This window comes from Vespa velutina, chromosome 5, assembly GCF_912470025.1.
Source record: "Vespa velutina chromosome 5, iVesVel2.1, whole genome shotgun sequence".
In the NCBI taxonomy this organism is placed as follows: Eukaryota; Metazoa; Arthropoda; class Insecta; order Hymenoptera; family Vespidae; genus Vespa; species Vespa velutina.
The window spans coordinates 5,708,315-5,724,995 of NC_062192.1; the positions used below are offsets into that span (position 1 = coordinate 5,708,315).

Below are 16,681 nucleotides of genomic sequence, written 5' to 3' on the forward strand. Positions count from 1 at the left end.
TGTATGTATGCGTCTGAGAGAGTGTAAGTTGTTTGTAGATACTTGGAATCTTTTATGAAACTGAATGACCAACGGCTCCGCGCATCTGACGCGTGATTTATATCCCTATGCGAAATCAAAGTGTGAAAGGGAAAGAGTGGGAGAGAGAGAGAGAGAGGGAGAGAGAGAGAGAGAGGTAAGTACTATTTAAAACTCTGTTTGAAATATATGCCCAGGACGTTTATATTAGTGACTCTGTTCTGTTTGAAATGCTTTTTGTTCTTTTTTCTTTTTGTTTTTGTCTTTCATTATTTTTGTTTTTGTTTTTCGTTATTTTGTCTTTTTTTTTTGTATTTTTTTTTTTTTGTTTTTTTTGTTTTGTTCTTTTTTCTTTTTTTTCTGATAAATTCCATTGCTAAAAATTAAAATAGCGCGAAAGAAAAAAAGTATTCAAGAAAACCTTTTTACATTTCTTTTAGTTTTATTCCTTTAAATTATAATTTTGTTTCGTTAATAAAAATATTTTATTTTTTAAAAATAATACCATTACTATATTTTTTTGTATTAAAATATTAAAATAAAGAAGGGAGAGAGAGAGAGAGAGAGAGAGAGAGAGAGAGAGAGAGAGAAAGAGAGAGAGAGAGAGAGTGAGAGAAGAAGATAGATTAACACATACACAATGATTAAAGAAAGTCGTTGCGCCTAAAAGATGTTTCTCGATATAAAACTCCGTTTCGAGCGTTAGAAGGGTTGCATATCTTCAGGTGTTACAAAACTACGATATTTGAATCTACTATTATATATATGTATTTTTTTTTTTTTTTCTTTTTGGATTGTACAAATGAAGAAAGAACAAATAGGTATAGTTCGCGATGATCAATGAACGAAGTAATTTATTTAATGCGAATGATAATATTTTATATAAAAAGAAAAATTCATATCGTGTTATCAAGAAAATGTGTTAAATATCGCTATACGATTATCTATAAATACAAATTTTAAGGTAGATTAGGAAAGCAGAAGTGTGGGCGTTCAATTTTGATAACAAGAAATATAATCAAATAAAAGGTTGAAAATAATTAAAAAAATATATGACGAATCAGGATATAAGAAGTTAAAAAGCAATGTTTTATATCGGAATTATTGGTGAAATTGAACGCATATGTTACTATGATGATCGTTTAATGAATTTGATGGTGGAATTAAGGAATATTAAGTGATAGAAAGTAAACAAACAAATCAAAAATGGACAAAATTAAAATCACGATGGCTGATAAGCTCTTGCGTTTTATTTAATGTCTAATCTTTTCTAAACATATAAAAGAAATAATAAAGTAAATTGAGAATTCACGTTCGATAAATAAAGTTTTCTTAGAATGTTGCAAACAATATAGAAAATATACGAGAAAAGAAATAAAATCGACGAGATTAATCGTGAGAAATAATATACGAAAAATTAAAAGATTTTAACTTATCAAATTATTAATATTTCTAAAAAAAATTATCTTTCTTTCTTTTCTTTGTTTGTTTTTTCTATTATTTATTATCATCAATTGCATTTAATCTTTTATCGTACGAACGATAAGTACCTTTGTTTTATTCAAACGTATATCTAATACTCAGTGAAAATATTAATAAATATTCCGAGAATTCGATTTTTATATCATTTTATTAGAATTAAAATATTATACTTTATTAAAACTAAAATACTTGTACTAATGTTTTTGTTTGTTTATCCTTTTTATGTTTTCTTTTTTTGACTTCTTCATTTCTAAATTTTAAACGAAAAAAATTCTTCCTTTTCTTTCTTTTACCAAAGTACATATCTATTTTTAAATATTATAATCACAAATATTGTAATAGTAATAAAAGATAAGAAATGATAACGATTGTATCACATTTGTCGGTTTAAAATTTTTTAGAAAACGAAATTTTTAATTATCATATTTATTTAACGATAATTATAAGACGATAATGTATATCGATACATCAAATTCATTATCAATGACTGACGATATACATTCCAAAATCAATAATCAATACATTCAAAAAATTTCATATAAATATTTTATGGAATTTTCACTTATTTATTATTATTTTATTTAATATTCTTTATCTTATATAAAATAATTGATATTATTTTTTTTTTTGATTTGTCGATCTTTAATTACAATTACATTTTAATCGCGTGTAAATTGTTTTTTTTTCTTAAACACCATTTTGCATTTTATCTTATGTATATACACACACACACACACACACGCAATATTTATTTTATCTTTATGTATATAATATATATTGTGTGTGTATATGTGTGTATATATATATATATATATATACATACAGAGAGAGAGAGAGAGAGAGAGAGAGAGAGAGAGAGAGAGAGAGAGAGAGAAAGAGGAAGAAAGAAAAATTAGAAGCTATTCAGTTAAAATAAGATAGAAGTTCAGATAATTTCTAGATAATGTCGTTCAACGCCTATAAAACGAATTACTGACAGTCGACTCATTTGATAAACTCATAATATAAAAGAAGAGGATAAGAGAACGTTTAGACGTGTATAAGAGAAGATTTAACAACGCAAATTTTTTATCAATAATAGAAATTAACTTGTTCGTAATAAAAACAATAATATTAAATGGAGGGAGGACCAAAATACGCCCTTTTTAACGTGGAGGAAAAAAAATTGGCGGATAAATATTTCCCATCGTCCAAAAGAGGTTTCATAAGGATTGGTGAAAAAAAATGGACCATGACGTACAGATATGTCGAGGAAGGTGTCGCAGTATATAATTCAAAGCCTCGACATGATGATACTTGGGTCGTCAGTTATCCTCGATCAGGTGAATTCGATATATTTTTGGTCTTTTTGTTATTCTTTTTTTTTTTTTTTTTTTTTTCAATTATTTATGAAAATTCATTTCAACGATTTGATTTCAATACGATGATATTTAATATTTTCTATGAGTACAATCAACAATATTTTTGAATTTTTTTGATGTTGATATCTCAACATTCAAGTTTATTTGACATTTCGTTTCTTTTTTATCTAACGTCTGTGAGCAATCTAATATTAGAAATAGTTACATTTGTAATACGTGCCTTATAATAAAGCTTATTATATGTATACCATGTCCATAAAGGTCAGAGCGAATATCTCATAATTGTTTGAAGTTGCAAGAAAATTTAATAAGGAAAATTTTCATGGCTCTGAGTCAGCTATCAAGTAAGCATAAGAAGAAAAACTCCTTTTGGAATTATCAAGGTCGATATAATTTTTTCTTTTTTCTTTTTTTTTTTTTTTCTTCAACGAATACCTATAATCTGTTTTATTTTTTTCCTTCTGGTTTCTTTTTTCTTTTTTTTCTTCTTTTTTTTCTTTTTTTTTTTTTTACACATTTATGTACATACCAGTGGCCAATCGCGATCAAAATCATATTTATGGTGAAAAATTGTTACTACGTATAGTTTAAAAAAAAAGAAAAAGAAAATCTATATGTATAGATTTCATGAATATAGTAATTGTAAACTAAAGTTGACGAACCTATTCAAAATTTTCATTTATTGTTATTATTATTATTATTATTATTATTTATTAATTACTAATAATTAAATTTAATAATTATTATTATTAATTACTATTACTATTATTATTATTATTATTATTATTATTATTATTATTGTTATTATTATTATTATTATTATAATAATTATTATTTAATTCGATCTTATCTTTTTCCAATAATTTATTTTATTTTATGAACAAAATTAAAAACTCTACTCTTTTTTTTTTTTTCCTTTGTCAACACTTTTTTTCTTATCGACACAAAACTTTTAAAACTTTTGACAATTTCTAACAATCGAACAATAAAAATAATAAATATTTAATGAGCTAACTAGTAAAGTCTTCTTTTTCTTTTTTCTTTTTTTGTTTTGTTTTAGAAAATTTCTCTCTCTTTCTCTCTCTCTCTCTCTCTCTCTCTCTATAGATTTATCAACACAATTTGAAAGCTACAGTTTTTAGATCAATCCGTTTTAGCTTAATAAACAATATATAATTATTCAAATACATATCCGGTCGTTATGATTTAAATACAGAAATCGCGATAATGATATCCGTGATAATGTTTTAGTAAGTTACTTAACTCGTTGCCACGATAAATACATAGATAGTTGTTTCGATTGTATATGTCTACTTTACGATAGACAATTTGTACCCTGTGTGTTAGGTACCACATTGACATTGGAACTGGTTTGGTTGGTTGCGAACGACATGAACTTCGAAGAAGCAAAGAAACGAAGTCTACATTATAGATTTCCATTTTTCGAGTAAGTTAAACTTCGACCGGTCCGTTAACTTCTCGTTATATATTATATGTTTATTTATAAAGATAAAAGAACCCATTAAAATAAATGTCTATTACTCGTTCGTAAAGTTTATCGTATTATTAATAGTTGCTTATAAGTCTTATCGTTTTATAGGCTTGACATATTGACAGGCGATTATGAAGATGCTCTATCAAATCCGTCGAATAAAAGTCCAAGATTGAATCCAGAATTCGCCAGTAAATTATCATCCCCACGATTCATCAAAACCCATATGCCATTTGAATTAATGCCTAATCTTCTCGATAGTAATTGTAAGGTATGTATGGATTGATATATGTATAAGTTTATTCATAAAATTCTTGATATTTAAGATAATATAATATTTTATGAATCAATTAGATCGTTTACGTGGCACGTAATCCAAAAGACATGGTGGTGTCCTGGTATTACTTTCTACAGGTTATCAAGGGATTAGAATATCAGGGAACTTTCGAAGAATTTTGTGAATACTTTATGAAGGATTTAAGTAAGTTCAAATCAAATTAGAAATCAAATCAATGAAGAATCTTTTTTCAATTGATCCTATATTCTATATTTCTTATATTTAAGCTATTTACAGTCCCTATTGGATCCATTTGAAAACTGCCTGGGCTGAGAGACATCGTTCGAACTTGCTATTTATATTCTACGAAGAGCTATTAAACGTGAGATCTTAAAAATAACTTTTATTATTAATAAATTATAATTATAAATATATATCGACAAGAGAAAAAAAAAAAAAGAAAGAAAATCTTATTATTTCTTTTACAGGACTTATCTAATACCATTAAAAAAGTGGCAAAATTCTTTGGAAAATCTTATAACGAAGAGGAGATATTGAAGCTAATTGATCATCTTCAAATAGATAATTTTCGAAAGAATCCTATGGTGAATATTCCGTCACCTAGGGATAATGAAGAGGTACAGCCAAGCATGTTCATACGGAAAGGCAAAGTCGGAGCTTGGAAAGAAATGTTCACAAAAGAACTCGAAGAAAAATTCGATGCTTGGATCGAAGAGAATATGAAGGACACCGATCTTACATTTCCAATAGATTTCATTCAAAAAAAGTGAGAAATCTTTGGAAGAAAATAATATATGCCAGATGAATTATCATTATAAGCGAATTATCATCAAATATATTTTGTCATTGAATTTCTTTCTTCTTTCCGTTATTTTTTCTTTTCTTTTTTATTATTTTTCTATCGTGCAAAAAAAAATTTACGGAATTATCTAATAGTTCAGGACGTAACCCAAAACCGGAAATTGAGCTCAGATTTCGTTCGATCCGTCCGGATATAATATCAAACAGTTCAATATATCATTCCATTCCTCTATCACAGTCGATTTCTGTTCCCTTGAAAAATCTTGAATTAAATGAATTCTCTCTCTTCCTCTCTCTCTCACTCTCTCTCTCTCTCTCTCTCTCTCTCTCTCTCTCTCTCTGTCTATCTCATCCTTGATATAAATTTTTATCATAATTGTAAAATATAAATTATTTTCATTTCGATAATAAAATTCATATTTCTTTAAACCTCAAAAACTGATGTCATTTATTTTTTCGAAAATTTCGATAAGATCGAGGATCAAATAAATCTATTATCTAATTTATTTATCCAATAGATGATGTTTATCAAATTACATGAAACTAACGTAAATTAGATAATATGATAGAGTAGATTTGAATGGTAATTAGAAAGTAACTTCCATTTTTCCAAAATGATCCGTTTTTGCAAAAGAAGAGAAATGATAAGAAGGAAAGAGATAGAAAGATAGTGAGAGAGAGAGAGAGAGAGAGAGAGAGAGAAAGGTACAGAGGGGACCAGAATAGGGGAAGGAAGGGAAAGAGAAGGAGAAGGGGAATAGTTGGCTGCTCTCTCGGAAGCTTGTCGCGCCAGTGCTATGGTGTATAACCTGTGTAATATGGGGAGGGGATCCCGAGCATTTAGCTTATCGCAACCGACTATCTACCGGTTGGCATACGGCTCACCGTTAGGGAAAGCTTTCTACCCCTCCGAGGCCAACACCAGCAGTACGTTTACGCGCGTATAGAGGCCTTAAATCAGCCCGCGGCTTGCCTCGGGCCAGCGGCCGAAATTTAAACTAAAATGTTATCGTACCGTTTCGGATGTTTCCATGTGTATACCGTGTGAACATGCGCCCGTGCGCGCGTGCGCGTGTTCGGGATCTACTTGACCAAAAGATAAGCTCTATTGCTGCGACGAATTAGGAGCTTACTTACTACCGCTATTATCTTCACGAGAGCGACGTATTCGTCTTTTCAAAATTTATATTAGGATTATATTTTAAATTGCGCCGATATGATTATTTTTTATTTGAAGAATCAAGAAAACGAATGAAGGGGAAAGAAAGAGAGAGAGAGAGAGAGAGAGAGAGAGAGAGAGAGAGAAAATCCGTCGTGGATACAAGATACGGAGATACGATTGAATTCGTAATGTGAATCCAATCGTTGCTTAATTTCAGCGATTAGATTAGAATAATTTTTGTTTTTTTTTGTTTGTTTGTTTTTTTTTTTTTTTTTTTTTTTTTTAGATACATACACATATCTGATAACGTTAATATATTTTAATATATAAGGTCGTTTTATTTCATTTTATTTCGAAATACTTGACAAATTATATCATATAATTTTTGTTTCTTTTTTTTGTTTTTTTTTTGTTTTTTTTTTCATATCTTCGTTTTTTTCTTGGTTTTTCTATTGCATCTAAAAAACGAGATATTCAAATTGACCTTTGATTTGTTATCAATTTGTATTTGATTATATAATGTATTTGATTATAATCCAGTCTTATTTGTTAGACATTGCTTGAATTAAATTAAAAAAAAGAAAAACAAAATCGAACGCCTTGTCATTGTATAAAATTTACGTTATCTATATATAACGTCATGATATAAATTATGTTATTGCAATAGTTGTCATTTAATGAAGAAAAATTATGTTAAAATGTTAAAATCGTTCAGATGACGAGATACGAGATTTATGGGAACACAATACGCATTTATAAGGAAGTTGAAACGTAAAGTAAACTTATTTTTTCTTTTTTGTTTTCTTTTTTTTTTTTTTTTTATTCTTAATCCATTCTTAAAACCTATATCTATAATAATGCAATTAGTGTACGAGACGTGACAAAGGAATTTTGACATAGAAATTAATTTTTGTCGTACGAATTTATGAGAAAAAATTCCTTTGTGTAAATTACAAATTCTATTATTTTCCTTCTTCTCTATAAAAAATCACATAGTAAAAGAAAAGAGAAAATGACGTTGTCAGACCCTAATATAGTTATCTACAAAAAATAATTTATAAAAATTATTGAATTCCTTTTCGTTTCGTTCATATTGTCGGAAAAAAAGATTAAATAATTAATAAATAAATAAAATATAAAAAAAAATCCGTCCAAATATTAACCATGTTTCTTAATTTCAATGATTAAAATCAATTGTTGTTATTGTTTAACATGCTTACGTATCAATAATTTCTCGAAACTTTTCTAGAAAAATAATCAAAAAAAATGAAAAAATTTTCTATGCAATCATCGATACAATATTGATAAATTAAGCTCTACTGTGTTACGTTACAAAAATGACGACATGACGATGTTAATTTTACATTAATAATAATAATAATAATAATAATAATAATAATAATAATAATAATAATAATAATAATAATAATAATAATAAAATAATAATAATAACAATAACAATAATTGCAAACGGTAAATCTCATTTTCGATCAAAAAAAAAATAGAATCTACGCAACCCTCCTTGCGGAGAGAGAGAGAGAGAGAGAGAGAGAGAGAGAGAGAGAGAGAGAGAGAGAGAGAGAGAGAAAGAGATCTGCAATTAATTATAATTCATCTATTTGTAGCACGAGTCGACGGACAAAGAACGAACGAACGAGCCATAAATATTTCAAGTTACTAGTTTTAGACGTAAACTCGCTGTGCTTCTCACGTGAGTCATAACCAAAAGAGAAGAGAATTCCTGCTGTTCTATGGGTAGGGAGGAGAAGAAGAAGAAGAAGAAGAAGAAGAAGAAAAAGAAAAAAAGAAAGAGAAAAAAAAAAAAAGAAAAATTCTAATTAACGATAACACGACTGAGGGCCGTTAAAAATGTGATATCAATGAAATTGGAAGGGCGTGTCGATTTCGAAGAATGACCAAACGTATCTTAAATTAATCGACCCTTCCATCCGTCGATCGCGTCGTAACTTTGTGAAAGAATCATGGTGTCGTGGAACCATTGAATCTTACCATCACTCTCTTCTCTCTCTCTCTCTCTCTCTCTCTTTTCTCTCCCTCTCTCTCTCTCTCTCTTTCTCTCTCCCCTCTTTTCTTCCTTGCCTATTGAAAAGCAGCTGCTTACGGGTACTCGCTAAAATACGAGCGTCGAAATGTCCAATGGAAAGGAGGAAAGGAGACCCGGTGAAATGCTGAACGTTATAGTCGATCCGTAAAGACGGTGAGACCCTTTTACTGCCGTCTAACTGTGTTTCTCGGGAGAGAGATCGAAGTCAATATCGTTATTTCGCGTTTCCATCAAGTAGGTACTTCGGCTATGCGAAGATATAAAACCAAAAAAAAAAAAGGAAAAAAAAAAAAGAAAAAAAAAAGGAAAAAGAAAAGAGCGAGGACTCGACGACCATGACGCGCACGTGCCACATCGTTTGTTTATTCTTTTCGGATGTTTTTATTTCTTTTTTTCCTCTCTCTCTCTCTCTCTCTCTCCTTCTTTTTCTCTTTTTTTTTCTCTTCTTCTTTTCTCCTCTTCGTCTCCTGTCCCTTTTTTGTTTTTTTTTTTAGAAACGAATCAGGTTTTTGAATTATCATATTTTTACTATTTTTTTCTTTTCCTTCCTTTTGACAAATTATGATCGTTCGAAAGAAAATTGAAAAGAAACAGAGAGAAAGAGAAAGTGAGAGAGTGAGATCTCCATATGGTATATATCCAGATTTAATAGAGACTCTCCTACTAAATTCTCAACGCTTTTACCCTTATTCCAAGCCGACGTAACGTCGCCTTCTAACCCCAAGACCTGACGTCGGCATATTGCATTATCGCTCGACTTATGGGATTCCATATTCAATATTATAGTAAACGCAAACCTGTCTCTTTTAAAGGTTTTCGACCTTACACGGTGTTTCTCTTATCTTCCTTATTCCTTCCTTCTTTCCCATCTCTTTCTCTCTCTCTCTCTCTCTCTCTCTCTCTCTCTCACTCTTTCTCTTTCTCTCTTCCTCTTTCTCGGAAGAATCATGAATCATTTTTCATTTCTGAGAAGGAGAGAGATTCGTTTAATAGAGAATCTTTTTTCCCTTTTCCCGTTTGATAAAAAAGAAAAAAAAAATAGGAAGAAAAGAAGAAAAAAAGAAGAAAAGAAATGATCCCACTTCACGATACCTATCGTGAATTTTCAAGCAAAAAAGAAGAAAGATAAAAGAAATAATAAAAAAAAGGAGAGAAAGAAAGAGAGAGAGAGAGAGAAGAAGAATAGAAGAAAATAAATGACGAAAAGTATAAGAAATTGATCGCGAACGCGGTGAACCATTTAAAGAGACGCGTGCTATATGGGAACGGTCAGTTTGAGCACGATTCTTGTCACGATCAAAGAAGACGAGAAAGACGACGGTAGGACGATCCTAATACCTAAGTCGAACTGCTTGGTATTCGTCGCTCGAGTTTCTTCGGTATAGGAAGGGTCGTGATTGAATCTACGGGGAGACGACCAACTTAGATGGAAAAGGACGAAGGGCTAAGACGAAGAGAACAAGCTAGAGGACGTCGACGGCCATGGTCCAAACGAAATACCCCTGTGGCATTTATATCCTATGGGATTCGACCCTACCTACCTACCTACCTTCCTACCTTCCTTCCTTCGTCATTGCGTTTTACCCACCCTCCTCTCATGTCCCGCAAAGACAGGAATAGTTTTATTATAGCAAGCACGTTGACCGTAACGTGCAAAGACCCCCTTCATAGTAGTACCACCTACCACCAACTTAAACGAGCTGGCCTTCTAACGTGCCTATTTCTCGCGAATCGTTTATTCGATCGCTTAAGAAAGGAAAGTTTCCCTTGAATACTTTAGTGTTCTTATTGAATACGAACTAGCGACTGAAAGGTAAAGGGTCTTTGTAGGTGGATAAACGAGCGGGGGGTGGGGACAGCAAAGGTGGCACAAACGGGGAAAGAAGTTCATGCGACTGGTCCGAACTTTTAGTAAGAAGAAAGTAAGAAAACTTCTTAGAAATGATTAATGTTAAGCGATTGAGAATCTCTTAGAATCAGACGTTGAACGATTAATATAATTCAACTTGAAATGGGAAGTAAAAATAAAAATTTACGATCAATAAAATCGTAAGCGTATAATTGTAAATGTTATTTAAGAAGAATCATAAATTTATCTCGTAGCGTCGACGCATAAGTCATTTGTTCTTTTTAAATATTTATTTACCGATTAATGCCCGTAAGCAAGTATAATAATTTTCTTTTATCTAAAAAAGAAAAAAAAAAAGTTATGATCATTATTAACAACGCCTTTATTATCATCATCATCATCATCATCATCATTATTATTATTATTATTATTATTATTATTATTATTATTATTATGAAATTCTTGAAAGATACATGCTCGCGTCCTCTGTTGTACAATTTCGAAGTATAAGATAGACGCCTGTAAGATGGCAACCACACGTACGCCAATGCCGTTTCTACGCGTTTAAGGTTGCCGGCGTTAAAGTCTAAAACAGGCAGGATAAAGTGAGGTAGTACGAGGGGTAAAACGCCGTCGCGCATTGCCATCAACCAAAGCCGAAAATCCCAGAGGCCGCACACGACTGACTAAGCGATCGATTGTTTCTCTACGTTCGTACGAACACGCACATCGCACAATTTTTCTTCCTTTTCCACCCTTCGTCCCTAACTATTTCACGTTCGAGGATATTTTTCTTTCTTCTTCTTCTTTCTTTTCTTCTTCTTCTTCTTCTTCTTCATGCAAGAAACGATATCGTCGCGCCTCCAGCGGCTTAGTCAGGCCGAAATCAGGAATAAAGACGGGCGGTACCGATTTTCTTCAGGCGATATCAAACTTTCGATGGAATTCGTGCCATCTGAATACCAAGTATGCCGTCCGCGATAAGGGGATACGAAGACTAAAAGGGGAATGATCGAGCTCTTCTTAAGAACTAAGAAAGAAAGGGAAAGATAGAGATAGAGTTAGAGAGAGAGAGAGAGAGAGAGAGGGGAAGAGAAAGAGAGAGAGAGAGAGAGAGAGAATCGTTAAACCCTTCCTCTGATGAGACTTCTTTCGAGCTAATAGTCTCAGCTACCGTATTCCAAATTTACTTAATTTAATTGAAGTCATTGCTATTAACGCCAGAACGGTATTCTAAACGATCTTCAAAATTAAAGTGGCTCCTTATGAAGGAAAATTAAAATGAAATATAATGTATTTCAAGGAAACGAATATATGTTTAACGTACTGTATCTGAATGTAAAACATTAATGAAAGGTAAATTGTCGTAAAGGAGATATGAAACTACTTTCAAATAGACTTTGTCTCGTGATTCAGAAACATTGAGGGGACTACACTTGGAAATAGAGAAAATTGATATCAAGTACTCGCCTAATTAGCGGGATTATGAGTAAACGATGCCGTGGGATACATGTGGGACCCACGTGCATATATATATATATATATATATATATATATATATGTATGTACCTTCCTAACTAAACGAATTAATGGACATTATTTCCTAGAACCCGTACACGCGCCATGAGATCCATCGTATTGTTCCGAGATACGAGACATTAGTCTACACTGGGGCCAAAGGATTTAACGTTAAGTACGTCTCCTCGTTAATACTGATTTAGGGATTTCGCGACATTTCAAAGCAGCCTATTTATCCTAAATTAAGACGATTTCGCCAATGGATCCTATGGGTGGTTCATTATTTCAACGTATGTATGTATTTCTTCGTACTTCTACGATAAATCGATAAACGAAAGTAAAATTTATTCAATAACAAATCGATCTTTTACGAATAGTACGATATCGATCAACGATAAATTTCTATAACGTTTTCGTTTAATCTTCATGAATTGTAAATCATGAAAAAATTTCTTGTTATTACTTTTGTCGTTGCCTTTGTGACAATTCTTTTTTCTATGTAATACATTTTTTCTGTTCTTTTTTTTTTTTTTTTTTAATTATGCGGAATAAAAATTAGATATTAACGAGGATTACGTAAAATCTCGATCGATTTAAAAGAAATATTCTAATTGAAGAATATGAAATAATAATATTTTGCGTTCGACTTATCGACAATTTTCTTCTTCTTCTAATCATCTAATCATCGTTTTCAACGATGACAATTAATTCGTGATTTGTAAATAATTCTAGCTAAAAAATATGAAATAACATTTCTTCGTTTGACCATCTTAAAACTATCGTTCATCCAATCTGTCCGTTGTATTATATTTTTATATTTTATGTAAAAAAAAAAAAAAAAAAAAAAAAAAAAGGGAAGAAAGAAAAATAAATGAATAAATAAATTTAGACATTGATCTGAAATCATTTCGTTCTCGAATTATTTATATTAATCTAAAATCATAATTATACCTGATGTTTGCATATTTGATTCGAGTACGTTGCACATTGCTCATCTGCCATCCTAAGAGCTCGCCGTAGAAATATTGCGAGTGTGAAAATCGATGATGCATCATAATCTTCAGCTCGCACCAGGTTGGTTAGTCGTCTCGGAACGACTAATCGATACTTCGAGAAACGACGTACGAGTATTTTTATCCGGAAATTTAGAAGAATAATCTTCGACGTCGTCTCGTCGATGGCATACTCCATTTTCTACGCCGTCTAGCGGCGTGCCAATTTTATTTCCGGTTACGTTTATATCTCACCCCACTCTTTCAAATGGCATCGATTATTAAAAGAGAAGCATCTTACTCTCTCTCTCTCTCTCTCTCTCTCTCTCTCTCTCTCTGTCTCTCTCTTTCTAATCTCTTAGTCTCCTTTAACGAAGGAAGAAAAGAAAAAAAGAAAAAACAAATCAAAACGAACTTAGTACAAATTGTGTTAATAGATGCACTGTGATAATAGAAATTTTTTTTTACATATACATACATATATATATATATATATATATATATATATATATCGTATTAACTCTTTGGGGTTAAAAACTATCCCACCTTTTGCTTAGCTTTTTATACATTGTGGAGTAACTCCAGCTCGAAAAGTTAATGCCAGATAGTTATACCAGTTTAAAATATGTTATTTAAAATGATAATATTAAAAATTATATAATTATTATTATAATTAAAATTCTGTGTAACTTGAATTTTTATTTTCTATAAAATCGTGTGCCTCAAAGAATTAATAAGATTAATAAATTATTGCGATTCTGTTCTTTTTTCTTTTTTTTTCTTTTTTTCTTCTTTTTTCCCCTCTTTCAAACACTACACACTGATTTCTTCGTAAGAACGATTGGAAAAAAAAGAAACGAAAAGATAAACTTCAATATCACTTGGCGATATCACTCGTTATATCTGCCTATCAATAATAATAATAATAATATTATTTATGTCAAAAAAAAAAAAGGGAAGAAACAAAAGGAAAGAAAGAACATCGAATGCCTAATCCCGCGACTTATGCCCGTTGCAAAGAAAAATAAAGGAAAAAAAAAAAAAGAAACAATGAACGTTCGTCCTGAACGATCTATAATAATTCTTAGAACGTATATACGACAGAGACGGTCCGATGATATTCTTTCTCGAATATAAAATCTAAAAAAAAAAGAGAAATTTTTCTGATTTATCACGAACGAAGTGAACGGGTAAGCGTCGGACGAAACACTACCACCGTAGACCGATATCGGGGTGCTGCTTTAGGGGCGCGCCCCTTCGACGAGGCCCCCCAATGCGTTCAGTACTCTCTCTCTCTTTTGTTTCTTTCTCTCTCACACCCACCACTTCGTTTCAAACGAGAGAAGAACGAAGAGGACGATGATGTCGTCGTCGTTACTCGTGCATGTCTCTCTCTCTCTCTCTCTCTCTCTCTCTCTCTCTCTCTTTTACTCTCTTTCTTTATGTCTCTCTCTCTCTCTCTCTCTTTCTCTTTCTTTCTCTCTCTATCTCTCTCTCACTTTATATATTCGATGCGTCCCGTCCATCCAAGGGGTTCCCTCGGCCTATCGGTTTTGCCACAGCCACGGGACTGTGTTTGTTGCCTTGCATGCTCATCCTCCCTTTTCCTACGCTAACTTCGCATCGACTATGACTAATAAGGACTACGACGTACGGTACGATCGAGTCACACGAGGCTAACATACATAAGTGTGTCCATGTTGAACGAAGCGCTTACTGCTGCTGCTATTGCTTGCTGTTGCTGCTTGCTGCTAACGTGCTTGTTTATCGATGGAGGGTGCGAGAAAGGTTTCAAGATTAGATTACTATGACCGAATCTAGACGATTATTGATTTTAACGTGTTATACATAATTGTATGATGTAACTAAACGAACCATTGTTTTCCTTCGACTTTCTAATAAAACTCGTGAAATTAATTGATCCAAGATACGTACGGCCGTTCCTCTTTTCTATCGTACGTACGTTCGTTCGTTTAATTCGCTTTTTCTTTTTTCTTTTTTTCTATTCGTTATTTAAAAAAAAAAGACATTTGAAATGAAATTAAATACATTTTCACGTATTTTTGTAAATGTAAATTTTGTTCATTCAAGTTGTTTAATTTCTTTATAAATAAATTTCTTTGTTCTTCTCTCTCTCTCTCTCTCTCTCTCTCTCTCTCTCTTTTTTTTTGCAATGTTCGAGTGTTGTTTTATAATTATTACATTATTTTTATTATATAATCAAGATAAACATTATTAATTATTTATAATGAATATACGTTTGGTATGAAAATTTTTCAACGATAAATAATATATTTATTAATTTATAATTAATTTAAAAGATTACAATATCTTAAGTTAACGCTTCACAGTTTCCAATTAATAGTTTCTAATCTTTCGATATAGTTTCTTTTATATGTTTTCTTTTTTCTTTTGCTTTCTTTTTTTTGATGGGAACAAACTTTCCAACCTATTTTTTAAATTTATGAATACTATATTAAATTAAAAGTATTCCATCTTGAAACAAGAGAAATAAAGAGAGAGAGAGAGAGAGAGAGAGAGAGAGAGAGAGAGAAAGAAAGAGAGAATCAAGAACGTGAGAGAATACACTCCACCCCCATAATTCCGCCACCATTCAAAAGTAACCATACGCTTCCGTGTCGTGGAAATATTTATGATCCCAAGAACAATGGCCAGAGAACGTGACGCCTTTGTGATCGTGAACGCGTGCTGCGTGACCATGTGCACGCATTACTACCACCATTATTATCGACCCAGATAAAGAGAGATCGTGAATGATTAAAAATATGAATTATTCGGACGCCACGCACTGATTTTTGCATTAAATCAATGAAACGTAAACAAATACATAAATGCATATATGTACATATATATATATATATATATATATATATATATATATATATACGTACGTATGTATGTATATACGTTCATACGTACATGTACTTACATAAAATGCTATAAAAAATGTAGAATAGCTCTTTGCCATCTCATAAAAAAGTCCCATTATTCCAGCTTTCCTCACTTAACCAAAATATAACCATGGCTTTAATCCAAGACAGAAATATATCTCTCGAGGATGCTTCGATATATTCGGTATATCAAAATAATAACGTGAATCGTATGGCAACCCTCAAGAATAAAAAAAAAAAGAAAAAGAAAAAGGAAAAAAGAAAATATTCTTCCTTCCTAATCCATCTTTTCAATTTCGCACCCTTATATGTATTCAGAGCAATGGAAAATAATCTTATAACGTAGATTTACATCAATGATACATCTACAGAATAAAAAAGAAAGAGAGAGAGAGAGAGAGAGAGAGAGAGGTAGATACTTTTCATAAATAATATTAATATCCCTTATCGTACGTCTTATATTTTAAGTGAAAATTGACGTAGAGCTATTACATGTTGTCCTTTAATTTTCAGTTTTGTTTTTTTTTTTTTTTTTTATTTTCTATATCTTTACCATCATAGAAAAATTTTCGAACGATACAAAATCGTTCAACTTGCACTATAATTATTTTTTCCCCGTTAAAACTGATTTAATTTATTTTTATATTTTTGTTTTAATACTATAGATTTGATAAAAAAAGAAGAAAAATTATTTCATTTTTTCAGTTATCTTAAATAGAAAAGATTGTTAA

General features: G+C 31.2%; 2 protein-coding genes across 5 annotated transcripts in view; one reads left to right on the plus strand and one right to left on the minus strand.

Moving 5' to 3' along the window:
* LOC124949531 (protein prickle-like) overlaps window positions 1-16,681 on the minus strand; it is a 104,194-nt gene that overhangs the window by 23,530 nt on the left and 63,983 nt on the right. Inside the window, exon 1 of one of the 4 annotated variants that reach the window (XM_047494749.1) lies at window positions 12,998-13,466. The exons of the other annotated variants lie outside the window; for them this stretch is intronic. Coding sequence (XP_047350705.1) covers window positions 12,998-13,101 — 104 coding nt within the window. The 5' untranslated portion in view covers window positions 13,102-13,466. Of the gene's footprint in view, window positions 1-12,997; window positions 13,467-16,681 lie in introns of those variants that run through there. 4 annotated transcript variants of the gene reach the window in all.
* LOC124949532 (sulfotransferase 1C4-like) lies at window positions 2,361-5,800 on the plus strand. Its single transcript, XM_047494750.1, has 6 exons — window positions 2,361-2,822; window positions 4,209-4,308; window positions 4,462-4,624; window positions 4,708-4,834; window positions 4,918-5,012; window positions 5,119-5,800. The coding sequence occupies exons 1-6, from the start codon at window positions 2,618-2,620 to the stop codon at window positions 5,419-5,421; spliced, it is 993 nt and encodes a 330-aa protein (XP_047350706.1). The 5' UTR covers window positions 2,361-2,617; the 3' UTR covers window positions 5,422-5,800.